Source organism: Neopsephotus bourkii, unplaced genomic scaffold (genome assembly GCF_033783945.1).
Source record: "Neopsephotus bourkii isolate Nb327-2 ecotype Australia unplaced genomic scaffold, CSIRO-AGI_Nbou_v1 NB_1638, whole genome shotgun sequence".
NCBI classification, from domain to species: Eukaryota; Metazoa; Chordata; class Aves; order Psittaciformes; family Psittacidae; genus Neopsephotus; species Neopsephotus bourkii.
This window is the reverse complement of record NW_026902113.1, coordinates 4,338,642-4,357,465: the sequence shown is the minus strand read 5'-3', so window position 1 is coordinate 4,357,465 and position 18,824 is coordinate 4,338,642. Positions and strand designations below refer to the sequence as shown.

Below are 18,824 nucleotides of genomic sequence, written 5' to 3'. Positions count from 1 at the left end.
ATGTTTGTAAATAGTCTGCTAAGGTAATAAAACTATCAGTTTAAATATGTGCAGTAATAATTTTAAAGCATTTTATGCCTAGAAATATATGGTCTATGCTATTTCACATAATCAGAGTGGCTTGGGGACCTCATCTATTTCCTTCCCCCCCTGCAATGGGCTGGGACAACTTCTATTAGACCAGGTTACTCAAAGCTCCATACAACTTGGCTTTGGACACTTCCAGGGATGGGGTAGCCACAACCTCCCTGGGGAACGTGTTCACCACCCTCATGGTAAAAAAATATCTTAATATCTCATCTAAATCTACCTTCTTGCAGTTTAAAGCCATTCCCCCTTGTTCTATCACTACATACCCTTCTAAGAAGTACCCCTCTAGATTTCTTGTAGGTCTCCTTCTAATACCTTTAGGTATTGGAAGATTGTTACAAGGTCTCCCTGGAGCTTTCTCTTCTCTAGGTTCAGCAAGCCCAAGTCTCTCATCCTGTCTTCACAGGAGAGGTGCTCAAGCCCTCTGATCATCACTGTGGCCTCCTTTGGACTCACTCAAAGAGGTCCACATCCTTCTTATCATGTTGTTGCCCCCAGAGCTGGATGCAGTACACTAGGTTGGGTCTCACAGGACTGGAGTAGAAAGGGAGAATCACCTCCCTTGACCTCCTGGTCACACTCCTTTGATGCAGCCCAGCATACAGGTGTCTTTCTGGGCTACAATTACACACTGTTGCCTCATGTTGAGATTCTTGTCAATCAACAACCCCTCAGCCTTCTCATCAGGCCTGCTCTAAATCCATTCTGCACCCAGCCTGTATTCATGCCTGGGATTGCCCCAATCCAGATACAGGACCCTGCACTTGGCCTTGCTGAACTTCATGAGTTTCACACTGGCTTACCTCTCAAGCATGTCAAAGTTCCCTGGGATGGCATCCCTTCCCAACAGTGTGTCAGCCACACCACACAGCTTGGTATCACTGGCAGCCTTGCTGAGTGTGCGCACATAGTGCACTGCCCATGTTGCTGACAAAGATGTTAAGCAGTTCACCGTATGTTCTATTCGGTGAATAGAAAGTAATACTGGATTCAGTATTACTCTCTATTCACAAAAAAACGGGATGCTTTTTTCCATCAAAAAAAACCTCTACCCCATGAAGGTATGGACTGAGGGCATCTTGCCAGTTCAGCAACACCATGTTGCTCCGCCAGCCCTGAGATCCTGATGCAGCATGTATCAGGTGTGTAGGTGCTGCAATGTGGGGCTAAACATGCAGCTGCCCTGACTGCTGGCACCCTTTGCCTGCAGACCTGATGAGTCTGAAAGGGAGGGGCGTTCACTGCAGTGATGCACGAGGTGATAAGAATTATATAGGAAAAGAAAACGGAGCAGGCAAGTGGATGTACAAATATAGGCCCTTGAAGAAAAACAAAAAGAAAGAGCAAGCAATCTCATCTCCATTGAGAAAATAAACAAAACTAAATGCACAACGGTATCTCATGTGGAGTTTCAGTAATGTGCTTACAGTGACATTAAAAGTAGGTATTACCTGTTCTAAGAGATTCTGAAGCCTCTCTATTTCACAGTCTATTACAAATTTCTTTTCTTGCCTTCGGTCCAGATCTTCTAAAAGCCTCCTGTAGCTGGCATCATTAAAGTTCTCCACACAGATGGCACTGACTTGCCAGCTATTTTGTCCCGCTTTTTCCATAATAGCTTGAAGTATTGAATAACCTAAAAGAAAAGGATACAATATACTAGTAACACAATCAATGCATTCTTTTGAATAGGAACTGTCCTTAATCGATATTATGTCTCTTAATATTTGTTCCTGCAGGGAAGAGAATAAGACACTGCTTGTATCACTACCTATGCTGCTAGCCATAATCAGCACACAGTATGCAGTTAACAACAATTACCACTGATGTGATCACATTGCTTAGAATGATTCTCAGCATTATGGATAATCTTCATATGACTTACAAACACAAACTCTTCCAGTCAAGCATTCAGCTTCTCAGACTGGTTTTGTACAGGTTTCTGTATCTAGGCAGTTCAACACAGCAAAGAAAAAATATGAGCCTACTCATTCATCATAAGTATTTGCATACTAAAAAACATCATGTTAGATATTCAGATGCTTTGCTGTTGTTGTTGGGTTTATTTTATTTTATTTTTTTTAACAACATTTAACCCAAGGGGTTTTTAATGCTTCTTAAAAAGAATTAATTTTTCATTTATTTATGCAAATGATGCAATTCAAACAAGGTCCCCCTGTCTAGATTCACAACCACAAAATATTGTGGCTTTTACTCGTTATCGGGATGAATTTTCTCCAGTAGCTTTAAAGGAAAAATTTCACCTCATGAAAACTATCCTTAGTTATGAGACTACACATAACTTCAACAAGAGGGTCCCATGCCTGAGTGAAGTTACCTCCAGCTGTCATTCTAATGCACCTGAAGATACACCACTGTGTGATAGATTCCCTGTAAAAAACACTACCAGGCATTCCCAGAGACTGAAAGAGGACTCTTTCTAAGTTAAATTTCAGGAATGTGTGCTGTTCCTAACTAACTAATTATCAGAAGACCTACAAAACCCCGTTTTGCCTCCAGTGAAATAAAAGCAGACAATAGCTTTATCAGAATATGAAGATTTTAGGACACATGAGGGGAAATTTAGGAGTAGCTATTTTTTTGCTGACTCCTATAGCATTTGCAGTCCCTTAAACTTAACTTAAAATCTGTATCTCCTTATCATTATGACATGATACACCCGCACTCCAAAATGAACATCTATTATTTTTCTTCAATGCAGATGACATATTTAAGATAAAAATAAAAACATTTATAGATAATATGTAAAATGCATAACATATTTTATCTTATAAATGAGACATTTATTTTATGTAACAGTTTATCTTAGGAAATGAATTAAAATGCTTGATGTATTGAGTATTAAAACATTTCTGTACTCAGCATATATTTTTAACCCAATGACTGTTATTTTTTTTCAAAGAACCATACAGATTTCCTGTTAATTGCTGCATAATTATTCTGCTTTTCCTGTTGCTATATTCAATCTCCTTTTTGACTGTAATTATCTCTGCAAATCATGACAAGATTCTTTCCCAAACACTGTATTTTTTGCTTCATTTCCTATTCATTTCCATATATAGATAGGCATTAAAACTACTCCAGTGTTACAGGGGTTCCTACTTCATTTACACTGTAACTTTGACTTGATCTTTGCTACAAAGGCAGTCAACGTTTACTTAATTCAGCTTCCTGACATAAATTAACATTTTCTTTGATTCAGAATGAATGGAGTTTGAAATCGCAATTGACATCCCTTCATTCCTTTTGCATTTTGCTTGGACAACTTTACTAATATTTGTTTTGATCAAACTGGGAATTTATCCCAGCATAAAGCATGACAAATATCAGACAACAAAATAGAAAAACTTTTCTTCTACCTTGGATCAAGATTTCACTTGCCACATTTCATTAGCAACTGCCTTCATTTAGGCATTTGAAGCTGCTGTAAAATCTAGTCAGTAGCTGGCACTTGGATGTGGTTTTTCATGTTAGCATGTCTTTCACATATAGTATAATACAGCTAAATGGTATTAACTGGATATGGTGCAACATCTCCATAAGAAGAGTTCAGAATTGCTGTGCAAGCCATTGGTGGCATAGTCATCTATTTAGTGTGCAAGAACAATTTTTAATATAAGAGACTGGTAAGGATGGAGTTTACACAGAATGAATAAAGGCATTCATAGGCTTGGCACAAAAATTAGACATACTGAGAAGAATGCTTATTTGCTCAAAATAATTGGCTACAGCTGACAGAGGAAAACATTAGTTGTATGTAGTGCAGCAAACATTTCATAAGGCAAAATTCCTGAAACTAACCTAGGGTAACTCTCAGAAACTGAGTGCAGGATGTCTATTTAGACAAAATTCTTACACTTCAGAAAGATGCTTGCCCAAGACAACAGACATAAATCTTGCAGCTGTTGCCTAAAAGTTATTTGTTTTCTGGTTGTCTGTTATTTATCCTCAGTCGTGCTATGGACAGATGAATGATTCATTTTCTGGAATACATTCCATCCCATGTACGTTGGAATGCTATTTGTTGCATAAAAGAGTTTCAGGGTTTTTGTTAGCAAATCTATAAGCAAGATAAAACACCAATATGACTGCCTGAAAACAGGGATTAAGTCCCTGAAGGATGCTATATGCAAGCATATATGCAAGAATTAGCTGCTTTTTTCCTGTTTATAAGACTACAATTGCTCAGATGTAGATACGATTGACAACTGCTTCAGGACCAGTAGTACTGATTCCATTTCAATACACTGGAACCAAAGCAGAGACAGTCAAAATCTGAAAAGATTTTATTTTCTTTACACTTCCCTGGGTCTGCCTTCTCTTGCTTTTCTGTTCTCTGCTCATGTGGAATTGTGATGATCTGACACTGCTATTGTTTTGGGGGGTTTTTAATTTTTGGTATTTTTTTCCCCCCAAAATACCACACAGTCACCATATTGTAAAATCAAAACAAAACAAAAACCAAAACTTGAATATAAAAATGAAAACTTACTCTATTTTTCTCCTGTAAAATGAGAGCTGGAGATGTCTGCTGCAGAAAGTCCACATATTTGGGTTGATACTACACTTAAATACATTACAAATAAATTCTCAGATATTTTTTAACCTTCCTCCCCTCATTCCACACTCCAAAGGTTTTTTTTTTTCCATTGCAAAATGCATCAGCCACTTAAAAACAATGCCAGATGTGCACCTGGTCTTATATCTGTTTAGAGAGATATTAGTACCTCTTCAGAGAAACTTAGGTGTCTTCTGGAAGCCAAAGAGTGTAAATCACTTGAGCAATTTTGGTATTTAAGAATACGTTGTAAATGCAGGCATTTACTAGGATTCTTCCTAGTCACTGCAACGCTGCTGTAATTGGACCCTTTATACAATCATCCCTCACCCAAGTAACCAAAATAACGAATAATCTTTTTGATTTTAAAAGTTCAGTGCCCCTTCAGGTTTTTTTATTTGTCCTCTGTTATACCAGCCAGGCTTTCCCCTATCCAATTTTGTTTCAGCAGTCAATGACTTAATTTCACTTATTTCCATTTAAATGAAAACTAAAATCTGATATCCAAATCTCTTCAGTGTGTTCAGAATAAACTAAAGAGGTAGAGGACCATTTTCTTGACTTATTTTTCAGATGGAATGCACATGGTTGGCTCGTTTCCTTTTCTTTCCTTTTATTTTTACTTTTTGCTCTTGCTTGCTTTCACTGGAAATATTAAAATGATCAATTACAGACTTGTAATTAAATATCAGTTACTTTCATCTTCCAGCAGTCTTTTCACTCTGGAAAATAATTTTCCCCACTCCTCTAAGCACAAGCAATCATTCCTGACATTCTTGCTAGGAGATAGATAGCAAAGTGACTGCTTGCTCCAAACAGCAGCACTCCCAGTAATAATTCCTGGTTTGGAACTATTGTGCAGGAAGTAACTTATTATTAATTTTCTATGATGAAAAGGATGCAACTGTATTTTACTGAAATGCAAATTATTTCTCTTCTCTTATGGGCCAATTAACCTTCAAATAGGAGTTGATCCCATTCCCAAGAATAGCCATGATCCCAACAGTCACAGACACTGAAATGGTGGAGCTATTTTCTTCAATCTACTTCCATCTATTTGAATTCATACTGGGATCAGTACATGAAATAAATTCATTTTAAATCTAACACACAGCAGAAGTGAAGAATAAACAATCAAATCATTTGGTATGGATAAATTTGACATTCAGCATTGGATTAACGTCACTTAGCTCTAGCTGTCTGTAAACTAGTTGTCTAAGTTATTATCCAAACTTTAAAAGGAGAGACATAAATCCCACAAAAAGGCATTTTTTTTTGTCTTAGATTATCTATTGCAGAGGTGCTTTTCTCTTTCTCCAATGAATATCGAAGGAGTCTAGACATGAGGCTTAGTAAAAATACCTACTATTTATCTAGCCAAACCTTGGCAAGATGAATCCAGACACTACAGTGATCATAAACATACAAGAAAGTTATAGTATGAGTGATGCATGATTTTGCCTTCAGCCAATAACTAAAACCACTCAAACTCAAGCATATTTTACCTTTCCTTGTGATTAATACATTTTTAATTAATATCCTTTTTTGCTTCAAATTTTTGAAGAGCTTCAAGAATTCAAACACAACCAATAGGATTTATAAGCTCCATCGTATAACTGACATATGATAACTCATTCACATGCCCGATTTTCCCTGCATTTGGAGATGGACCCAGAATATTCAACAAAAAGCACATACAAACAGGTCAATTTAGACAACAAAATGGAAGCTAGAACTATATCTGTGTTCTGAGTCCTACTTGGGTCTAATTCACAGAAATGACACATAGATTGGGAAATAAAACAGGAAGCTCAAGAAATACTCCCATCTATTCCCCTCTATCCCTCCATCCCCCAAGACAGATAAATTATATTTAAATTGTTCTGTACAGGTATCTTTCTTTGCCCTTAAAAACCTCTAAAGAGGATTCTGTAACTTCCTATGTAATATATTCATGGCTTAATTATCATTAGGAGATGTTTCCTAAACTCAAGCCTAAGTCTCCCCTGGCACAATTTAAAGCTACTCATTCTTGTCCTATCTCTAATAGACCTAGAGAACAGTTTGTTCCCTTCTTCTTTAAAACATTCCTTTACATAACTGAAGGCTGCTGTTTCATTTCCTTTCTGTCTGTTCTTCTCTTGCTGAAACATGATTCTTTCAGGTTTTCCTTGTGGAACATGTTTTAGTCTAGATTCTGACAATTTTCCTTGGTTTCCTCTGGATATGTTGCGATTGATCTAAGTCCTTCCTGAAGTGGATTGGTGAAAGTGTGACATATTTTTAAAAAGTATTCCAAAGTACACACAATCCTTCCAATTTTTGTAATCGTCTGCAAGTTTAACAAATGTATTCTGTATTTCTTCATCCAAGTCATCAAAAAAGATGCTGGGAAAAACTTCAGCCAGAATAGATCACTACTTAGTACCTCCTCATTTGACAGTGCACCTCATGTATTTCTCTCTCAGTTCAAGTGCATGACCAACGTTTTACGAATCCAGAAATTTCATCAAGACAAAATTTCTTTAGCTCATTGTGATGGCTTCACTTGTGCCCATCATCCTTATCACTTCTGTCCTTAACTGTATGGTGTTTGTGTGCAGAAAAATACGACAAAAGGTTCATGGGCTGAGATAGGGGCAGGAAGAGATCACTTAGCAGTTAACCATCATGGGCAAAACACTTGACTTGGGGAAATTAGTTTTATTTATTACTAATCAAATCAGAGTAGCATAATGAGAAATAAAAACTAAGTCTTAAGACACCTTTGCCCCATGCCCCCTTTCTTCCTGGGCTTAACTTCACCCTTGATTTCTCTACCTCCTCCCCTACAGCAGCCCAGGGGGATGGGGAATTGAGGTTGCCATCAGTTCATCACATGTTATTTCTGCCATTTCTTCCTCCTCAGAGGAGAACTCCTTACACTCTTGCCCTGCTCCAGCATGGGGTCCCTCCCATGGGAGAGAATCCTCTACGAACTCCAACGTTAGTCCTTCCCACAGGCTGCAGATCTTCATGAACTGCTCCAGTGTAGGTCCTTTCCATGGGATGCAGTCGTTCAGGAACAGACTGCTCCAGTGTGGGTCCCTTCCATGGATTGCAGTCCTTCAGAACAGACTGCTCCAGTGTGGGTCCCCTGTGGGGTCACAAGTCCTGCAGCAAACCTGCTCCAGTGCTGGCTTCTTACAGGACAGGGGCATCCCCCTGCTCTGTCATGGGGTCCTCCATGGTCTGCAGGTGGAGATCTGCTCTACCGTGGACTTCCGTGTGCTGCAGCAGCACAGCCTGCCTCACCATGGGCTGCACCATGGGCTGCAGAGGAATCTCTGCTCCAGCGCCTGGAGCACCTCCTGCCTCCTGCACTGACCTTGGTGTCTGCAGTTGTGTCTGCAGTGTCTCACACATTCTCACTTCTCTCCCCAGCTACAATTGCTCCTTTCCCCATTCTTAACTATGCTATCCACCCCTGATGAGCTCAGCCTTGGCCAGTAGTGGGTCCATGTTGGAGCGGCTGGCACTGGCTATATCAGATATGGGGGAAGCTTCTAACACCTTCTCACAGAAGCCACCCTTGTAGCCCCTTGCTACCAAAGCTTGCCATGCAAACCTAATACACTCATTTAGAAAAAAATCATGCAAGCTGTGTAAAAAATCATATTAGAATGAAGCACCTATTTTTTCCCCCAATGTCTACAAAAACTGTTACTTTTAACAGAAGGAAATTTGCTTTCTCACATATTTTTTACTGAAAAAAAAATCCATGGTTCATTTTAGTTAGCTTTCCAAAGTCTATGTAGTTTTAAATATGTCTGTTATGATGGAGGTTGTGAATTGTCACCAATACTATAAATCATGAGGATAATTTTGTTACAGATGGTTCTGAAACAAAACTGTAGGGAAAATGGATGCAATTGGCCATCTCCTCTATCACTATTTTACTCCAAAGTTTTCAGAGTATTTGGTGATAAAGGAAATTACCTTTATGATCTGAATTCATGTTTCTCACCTCCCTGAGATCTATGACCTTGAATATTTTCGCAGTGCTGCGAGAGCTCCAAAACAAGGTTTATGGTCAGACTTTCTGTTCTTCTCTCCCTTAATCCTGTAGAGACTGGTACCTGTGCAACTTCATCTGCAGTATTTAATAACCCTGCTTTCCTAGGAGGAAAAAGCTGTCAATATTTTTCAATTATTACCTTAAAAAAAAAAAAAGTCTTAATGCCATGTAAGTTACGTGCTTTCAGTGAGCATATGGGAGGAGGTTTGGCTTACTCCACAGTGGGAATCCATGATCAAAGATTCAGGCTATGTCAGATCCCATTTATTCTACACTCACTCTGCAGCAACATTTTTCCCCTTCTTTGCATTTCAGAGTCTGAAACCTTCATAGGAAATATGCTGTAAAGGTGTCTCACCAAAATACTAAGTGATAAAGATAAGTGTAAACTTGAGAGGGACTGAAGAAAACCACTAGTTTTGAAGGCAGTCTAATATTTTTGCTTGTGCTTTCAGTTCTCAGATACCAATACCCTTCCTTCTTCACTAAATGCCTTGTAACTAACATCAAAGTCCAATAAGTCTTCTTATGACATGCATGCATAGAGATAAATACATCCACGCACATGTACAATATATATTTATATATGTATGTGCCAAATGTATATTTACACGTACCTATATATAGGTAACTATAGACTACAGTCTATACCTATAGTCTATACCTATAGTCCAAACTTATAGTCTGTTGTAAGCTTTCTATATTTCTTTGCTTTTATTTGTCTATTATTTGGCTCCGCCAAAGAGCTCAGCTAGAATTGACTCAGGTGTGGAGCCTCTGGCTCCTCTGAAGTTTACAAGCAGCAAGGAAGCCACACTCTTATCAAACTTTTCCTACAGAACCTTCAATGCTAAATCATAAACAGTATGTAATTAAAGCAATATGAGAACCTACGGCCTTAAAACAAACACAGTTAAGCCACTGAGTGGAAAAGAAGGATGGGGGGAGGGGGAGGGAAGCAGGTGTTAGGCTTGCTCTCTGTCAGGCCAGCATTTTAAAGGAACTATAGAGGCTATGCAGTTTCTCTGAATAACCAATTATCTGTCATCTTGGGCCTATCATTAGGTTTAATGTGTATCAGCATTTTTTAGAAAAGGAGAAAAAACAGGAATAAGTGAACTAATTTTAGAAGAAAATACAGTATGCTCAAATGTTTAACTTACTACTCTTTTTCTCTCTCTTCTTCTATTTATTTCACAAATATCCAACTTGGTTGTAAATATTTGTTGCTTTCACACATGTAGCTTAAACTTTCTTCTCTAGTGTAATGCCTTAAAGCCAAAATTTATTTCAACAGCACCTACAGTCTGTAATTTTGATGCTAATAAATTATCTTTCTTACACAATATCTTAATTGGCACAAAGCTATTTTCTATAAATTGCTCACTTCCCAACAAATCACCTCTCTACTCTCAATTTAATAGGATTTTATTTGCCCTGTGGTGGTATACAATTGTATGTACACCTTTGTGTAAACAACATCCAAAAGAACCACACCAGAGGGTATTAAGACTAAAGCACTCAACACTGGTGAGGTTGAACCTTAGAGGGTGTGCTCAGTTTTGGGCCCTCATGACAAGACAGACACTGAAGTGCTGGAGCGTTTTCACAGAAGGGCAACAAAGCTGGTGAAGGGTCTGAAACACAAATCTGATGAAGAGCAGCTGAGGGAACCCGGGTTTAATCTGGACAAAAAGAGGCTTATTGCTGCCTGAACTTGTAGTGGAGTGGGTGTCAGTCTCAAGTGACAAGCAATAGGACAAGAGGAAACATCCTCAAGTTGCACCAGAGGAGGTTTAGATTGGCCATTAGGAAAAATTTCTTCCCTGAAGGGGTTGACAAGCACTGGAGCAGGCTGCCTAGGAAAATGGTTGAGTCACCATCCCTGGAGGTATTTAAAAGATGTGTAGATATGGCAGTTAGGGAAATGGTTTAGTGGGGGACTTAGCAGTGTTGGGTTTGTAGCTGAATGATCTTAAGGATCTTTTCTGACCTAAATGATTCCATGATCCTATGACACTGGATAATCTTGCATCTCCCCGGCACTTCATCTGAGGGACTGCAAGTGTCTGAACTAAATCCTGAAAATGGCATAGAATCAGAGTTTCTTTAAAAGAACATAATCCTACAAGAAAAAAAAAATATTTAAGAAAACATTTTAGTAAGTTCTTCTAAATGCTTTAAGACATCACAAGCACACACATACATGGACATACAAATAGACATGTATATGTATGTATATATGTAAATACTTTATATTAATCTGTGCAAAACAGCATGCAAGGAAGTGACATACTTTTTAAACCAGGAAAATGAACAGAGATTGTTTGAGCTTGTTCTTCCCCCTTCTCCCACTTCTCATCCCTTCTCTGAAAAGAACTGATGAAGCAAAAGGCACTTAATAATCTTGCCTCAGTTGAGTGCATTCACAGACATTCCTATGATGGTCATAGATACACAGAACTGATCTTTTTCAGCAATGCTATGAGTAAGACAGCTAATGGAACATCTAGATACTTGAATACAGAAACATGGAAGACAAAGGCTAGAAGAATGCTGTGATCTTTACAGAGGACACTAGACTGCTCCTACATGACTGAATCTCTTCTTGGTGTCCACATTTAAAAATTAAGGCTAAAATATTTGGCAGAGTTCAAAGAAGCAAATCAGAATGATTTGAGGCCAATATATAAAACATGCCTTGGAGTAAGATACTTGGAGAAGAATTTATCTCAACTGAAATTTTGATGGCTATATCAGAGCTAGTTACCCCAGTATCCTTCTGCAGGCAGTAGAGGGAAACAGGCACATTCTGAAGGCTATTCATAAAACCTCTTATCATCTGCCTCATATATTTTCAGGGGAGAAGAAATTGCCCCTTGTTTAAAATGAAATATCACAGTATTATTTCTCACATTCAATGCCGGGTGTTCTGTTTTCTGGATTAAACCATGATGCCATGAACATTATTAACATATATATATATTATATATATATATGCATATCTAAAAAAGCAGCCTGCAGTATTAGCAAAATATCTGCTACTCACATGCCTTTTAATTCGCGTTCTTCTGTTCTGTATCTACATTTTACATGTGAAGATACAACTTTTCATTTAAGTAGAATTAAAAGTTAGGTTACTTTTATGCCTCTCTTGTGAAGGATAGGCAGCTACACATAGGTTTCCTTTGATTATTCTGGTGAAGGGATTTGCATACAATTACAGAGACAATTTCAGTTCCTAGCAGGAACAAACACAGGATGAAGTAAGTACTCACCATATGATTAGACTAATTTATTACATCCCACTGAGGCAAGCTATATTCCAAGAAGTAATCATAAACTCGTGTTCAAAGCTCTGGTAGAATGAATATATTTAACAATTCAAATTAAATCTCAGCTGTAGGAACTGACATTTAGCTGGAAATGTGGAAATGGGCAAGGTATAATGAAAAGATAACAGGTAAAATAATACAGACATTAAAAGCTGTAGATGGCCTGTCTGAAAGAAGGCCAGGATAGAAAATAGTGATAAAATCCTGGCAAGATTTTTGTATTCAATATATGTTGATCTGGACTTTGGTTAGTTTTAACTGACCTTGGCATTAATGTCTGAAAATGAACACAGTGACCAGTCAATAACTGCTCCATAAAAGTTAAGTGCCTGTGACGTTTCATTATACAACGGCATTGGCGTTGACCATTTTGAAAGCAAATGGTCTTAAGAACTTTGTTCATTTTAGAGCTGGGTATTTTTCTTTCCCTGAACAGCTGTTTATTCACAGAAAAGTGCACTCTGGTGACATCCCGAATCTCAATGAACATGAATGAGGTTTTCTGCGTGGGACTTACAAGAAGAAAAAATGACAGAGGTTTCAAAAAAGCAGAAGCAGCTTCTAATGAAAATGGACATTTCTTAAGTATTTCTGTTTAGGGCATCTCCATGAATAGAAACAAAAGGCATGGTCTGGTATTTGCCTATTACCCAGGAGAGCAGCGGTAGCAAGATACCCTCCACCCCTCTAAGAAAGCACAGCACTTCTGCGTGTGTCACTGGATGCCCCTGAGTCCACTGTGTCATGATCATTAGGACTGAAAGTGCCCTGGGTGGTTTGATCCTCATCTCTCTATCTGGAGCAGCTCCACAGCATAAAACCAATGCTAAAATAATCTCTGAGGCAGAAAAAGACAGAGAATTTGACTCTGCAGCATGGTAAAAAGAATATTTATGAAAGAGGTGGGAAACTTTTATCGTAATCTTTCCTTCAGTGGCTAAGTGGTTTATAAAAGAATATCCAAAGAAGCTGCAGAGGATGAGGGAATTAGCTGCCAAAACTTAAGGAGGTGAAAAATCAAAATGCAACAGAAGGACTTCCCATATCAGAGGAATGAGAAGTGAGAACCCAGTAACTGCTCAACAGATATAAAATAATTTATAAGTCCTAGAATATTTGTTTGGAATTTTAGACTGTAACCTAATTGGAAAATAAAATAGTAAATAGGGCCTGATTTCAGTTGTACTGCTGTAAAACTAGAAAAATCCCACTTTCACCAAATTTTTGAAGTTCCCACTGCTGTACTTGAAAATTAAAATCTATTTCTGAAAAAGCCATAGGAGGTGATAATCCATCTAAGTATATAGTATTATTCAATTTATCTTGAATTTTCTTACAAACTGATGTCTGGAACAGCTCTGCCAATGCTCACTGCTCAAAAACTACTTTGAAAAAACTGCTGCCCTGTCCTGGGTTCAGCGGTAGCAGTCATTTTTCTCTTTCTTGGTACGTGGTGCAGTGCTGTGTTTTGACTTTCGGGCTGGGAACAGAGCTGAAAAACAATGATGTTTTGGTTTGGCCAAGGACTTTGTGAGCCTCATGCTCTGCCAGGGAGGGGGCGAAGCCAGGAGGAAGCAGAGACAGGACACCTGACCCAAACTGACCAAAGAGGTATTCCATACCACAGCACGTCATGCCCAGGATGTAACTGGGAGAGTGACCCGGAAGGGTGAGGTGGACTGCAGGGTTGGAGGAGGTATCGGTTGGTGCTTGGTCGGGCTGGGGGGCGAGTTATCAGTCGGCTGGTGATGAGGTGTTGTATTCTCTTCCCTTGTTATTTCCTTTATCATTACTATTATTGGTGGTAGCAGTAGTGATTTGTGTTATACCTTAGTTACTAAACTGTTCTTATCTCAACCCGTGGGAGTTGCATTCTTTTTGATTCTCCTCTCCGTCCCTCCGAGAATAGGGGAGGGCAAGAAGGGGGAGGGGGGGAGGGGGGAGTGAGTGGACAAGCTGTCTGGCATTGGTTAAACCACGACATGCCCACTAATGATTTTTGTATGTTTTGGTTTCTGCTTCCACTGCCCTTTTCAATGTGACCGATGAGGTATTATTTCATAACAGAGCATCTTGAACACTATAAATTATCTCAACTGTCTTAGTTTCCTAAAGACATACAATGCAGATTTGGATTTTCCAGTCTGGTTCACACACTGATGTCCAGCCTTTTCAAACTGAGGCTGAAACTTTATTTCAAAAAGGTCAGTGGGTTACAATTAATACTTGAGGGCATTTTCCCCGGAAGCAGAGTGGAAGGGAGCAGACAGCACACCCAGCTCCTTAAGTGTCTCCAGGAGACCAGGCTACAGCTGTAAAATTTCATAAAATTCCTTAAGCACATCGTGTTTTTCCTGTGTTACAGAAGTTATGGGTACTGGCACCCCGAAGGGACACTCACACAGCAGGTTTGGGCTGTGACTCCAGGTTGGGATGTATATGGTATGATGTCCCAAGATATGAGAGACAGGGTGACCTCATTTCTCTTGCTAAAGTTACCTGCTAAATCAGGCTCCAAATCACTGAGTCAGATCTCAGACTAATTAATTACAAATAAGCAAACATCACTATTACAGAAATTGGACATTTGCCTGTGTCCGTTATGAGATGGTTCATAAGAGACAATTTGCACAGCTATAAGCAGCAGGAGTTTCCCTGCTGAGCTGTTAACACTGGAGATGATACAAGGACAAAAACCTCAATATTTGCACACTGCAGGACCTTTACACCAAACAACCTTGTGAGAAGTTGTATGTAGACCTTGCTGCAGTTGGAAGGAGGGTGTGAATATGCAAAGTGCTCACGCGTGTTTTTTTCTCCACAGAGACCTCTGTCCCAGTGCCAGGCTCCTTCTGTGGGCTGGAACTACTCTGAAGCACTAAGTTGTAAGTGTCTAACAAGGTTGTTCATGACAGACACAAAGAAGAGATTTTTTCTTAATATAACAAAGCAGACATAAAACATCTATTAATGGAAGAATACAAGATACCAGTTTTACTTACCTTTAGCATTCTATTGATAATGGCATCTTGACTTGTGTATCACTGAATTAACACTTAAAAAAACCTTAATGGCTTAATTTAGGAATGTATTTGTGCAAGAAAGAAAGTTGTAATTACTTGACAGATATTTCTTTAAGTTTTTATCTCTGTTGGAAAATTTTAATATTCACTATTTAGCTTTCATCTGCATGGTAGTTTAAATGAACAAGTCCTTTTCCATCAAGAAGCTGGTGTTAATTCCTTTTCATGATTAAAAAGGTTATTCTGATACTGAGACAACTATCATGAAATATGAGATAGGCTTGTACAATACACCCTATGGTAGAGAATGTGGGTAAAATTTTAGGCACCCTACTAGGAATATTTGTTTCTATTTAAAGAAATAATGTTGGGCTCAAAGGCCTCATTGTCCTAGGTACAGTACAAAGTATGAATGCAGAAAAAGTCTGCAAAAATATGTCTTTGGAAACTAAAAAGACTTGGAGGTAGGGAGAGTTTTTTATTCCTACTTTTATTTTTAATTTAGTCAACAAGACATTTCAAAATACTTACCAGTCTGAAAATAATTCAGCTTGCTTTCAGATGGGTATTCAGTAATTAATTTAAAAATACAACAGCCAAAAATATACAATACAAACCAAATTAGACATATATTTAAATATGTATATATTTTAAATTTTATTTCTGTAATTATTTCTTTTAAAATATACTTAGGAGTAAAAGATTTAGCTAATTTATTTGACATTTTCCTTTCCGTCATTATTTTGAAACATTACAGATGAGTCACTACAGGGTCCATGTTCTATATTGCATTTTCACAGAGTAAGAACTAGAGAAATTCTAGAAATACTGCTTTTCTTTTTTTTTTTTTTTTCAGGACTAGTTATAAAAGATAGGACAAATCCTGCTGTATAATTCATAAAATATTTGTATTGACTTCAGTTGGAACTACTCATGGGACAGGAAATTGGTCCAATATTTGAAATCTGATGTAATTAAAATTTGAGACCATTTAATTCCAAAAAACTTTTAATACATTCACTGGGCTGTAAGCGTACAACAACTAATTTTGTACCAAATGAAAAAGTAATTCACAAAAAAGGAGTTACAGTAAAAGCTGAACATTCAGGCTGAATGTTCATCTCTGCAACTTCTTGCATATCTTTCATATACACTGAGTTTCACAACTGCGGAATGGTCACAACATGTATGGCACGGTTTTGGCACATCAAAAGTATGGTTTAAAAAGCTACTGCATATGTTTTATGATCAGTTCCAAATGATATGAAGTGACAGATTTAATTTTCAAATGGCATGCTTTATTTGCCAACTGAACATGTAAAACATGATCAAACATGCTTACCATAGATTAAGCATAGGTTTTTCCCTTTAGAATTCATGACATTTTTGATAGTTCATTATCAGGATGCCAGTATGTCAATATTAGCTATTTCCTGGCAGAAGAGAACTATCTGGATGAAGTGTATGACATATTCAATGGACTGCAAGAGTAAAAGCCCTGTTCCACCCTGGAATGATCACAATCACTTAATATCCAAGATAGTCAGTATCTGTGTAAGAAAGAATTAAAAAAAAAAAAACCAACAACCTAACATGGTGACAAAGACTATAAAATATTTACTAGGGAAATAGACTAAAATTTATTAGTATTTATTAAGGATAAGTTGTGACATTCGGTTTGAATAGCAACTTTCTTCATTGGTACTGTAACTTGCTCCAGGCACGCTCCCAGCTTGCATGTTTACTGAAACTCACAAGAAACTGAACTTGTGGTCTCATGCCACTAAAACCTGGTACCAGAAAAGGTCTTTATGCTGCAAGACAGTAATACTCAAATGTGAAAATGGTGCTCTTTTAAAAAAAACTTTTCATATCTTATTGCACATTCTTACACAGAAATCACGCTTCTCCATTACACTGTGTCTTTGCACTCCAAGGGTTTTCTGTCCTGCAGCTTTATTACATTCAAGTTTTACAAAGTCAGCTACAGATATCCTACACTGATGCATTTAAGATGCATAATTAAAATGTGTTCCTAATGTTAAGAAGGCCTGTGCCAATGCCTACATCATCCTTGGGAACTTCTATCTACATTCTAAAAAGGCTCCTAAGAATCTGCTTTTGCACAGCAGCCTTAATAACAGCAGACATGTCCAAATGCTAGTTCCCATAAACGTCATAGGCCAAATTCCACAACAATGCAACTTGCAGTAAAAGTTACTACATGTATGGGATACCTGAATTCGCTTAAAAATTAAATTTTGTACTAGATTGACACTCTTTGGGTTTGCCAATACAGTAAAAAAAAAAAAAAAAAAAAAAAAAAAGAAGCAGGAAACAAGGTATTCAAAAGAACAGGCAGTAAAGTGAGCACATCCTTTAAGTAAACATCATGGGATTTTCTTTTCATGATATCACTCCTTTTGTATTTTCAGGATTTGCAAGCTATCATCTTCATGTTGGACTCTTCCTGAAGACCAAATCCATGCAGCATTTGAGTACTTCACTGTATTCACAGAAAGTCATGGTCATCTCAGCAAAATTACAGGAATACAGATGCATACACTTATCATCTGATTATCTGTTTTACTGTTGGGTTGTTTTTTTTTTTTTAAAGCTTGTTTTCAACAGAAACAAAGACTTAAGTCACAAATCTGATGTATTCACACCACAAAGTAAAAATGATGTGGGAATTGTCCAATAGAAAAAAGCCTATAATTCCCTAATTCCCTGCATTGGGATATAACCCTACATTCTATACAATCGGGTTAAAGACATTCAAAACCACATTTAGTAACTTCTTCCTCATTTTTCAGAGAACAGAGTGCCAAGCTACTCCAAGTGTCTCACCACTCCAAGGCTGAGATTAAGAATTAGCTAAAGACCGAAGTAATCAAGTTCTAAGATACTGATGATAATCGTATAAGAACTGTGACTGCTCCTCATTATGTGGCACGGGTATATTACCTTCAGTTTAAACCTCCTTCAGTTCTCTAGAGAGTTATTATTGTTATTCTTGCCCGCACTCAAATATGCTGAATTATGAAAACAGAATTAAACCTTTTTATGCTATTTAGTCCCACCTCATCTCTAACAATTCAACAGAGAATTTCTTCTGGTGTTTTTGCTTGCAATTGCAGAAACACAGAGGGCTTATTTCTGGCATCAGTAAGCAGCTGGGCCCAGTCCTGTGACCCAATCCTTCCAGGATGCCTGCTTCATCCTCTTCCTAATTTACAGAGAAGGCCTTTATACTCCAGTCACCATCCCACTAGGGTATGTGGATCCTGTGCACACTATAGTTGAAAAAAATGTGAAACTAACATATAACCTAATGTAACCTGGTGCAATTTGCTGTTCTAAACCTTTCTTTTTCTTTTTTTTTTTTTTATCTGACAAGTGAAATGTAACACCCCAGAGGAACAGCAAGAGAAGAAAAGGTCTTCCTGAAAATACTGGTTAGGTACTGGGAATGGGAAAAAATCCAAAGGGAAATGGATTAACTTCCTAAAAGCCCTGTCAAAGACTGGTATATCTAATAAAGAAGCAGAGTTACTTGACTCCAGCTGGCAGAAGAATTTCCTCCAGACAGGAAGGTACAGAAAGAAACAGAGGGGCAGACCATATGAAAAGGTCAGCTGACTCGTTTACAGAAACTTACTTTTCCTTGATAAGTACATAAAATCCTGGTAGTTCTTGGGTTTTATCTTCTGAGTAGTCTGATTTCTTTTATCTTAGCG

General features: G+C 37.9%; 1 protein-coding gene across 12 annotated transcripts in view; it reads right to left on the bottom strand.

Annotated features, from left to right (window-relative positions):
• Positions 1–18,824, bottom strand: part of GRIA4 (glutamate ionotropic receptor AMPA type subunit 4) — a 216,763-nt gene that overhangs the window by 92,621 nt on the left and 105,318 nt on the right. For all 12 annotated transcript variants that reach the window (XR_009728640.1, XM_061374442.1, XM_061374444.1 and 9 more), the window contains exon 4: positions 1,542–1,726. Coding sequence is in view for 11 of the 12 variants with exons in the window: in XM_061374442.1 (XP_061230426.1) it covers positions 1,542–1,726 (185 nt within the window). In the remaining variant the exon portion in view is untranslated. The remainder of the gene's footprint in view (positions 1–1,541; positions 1,727–18,824) is intronic.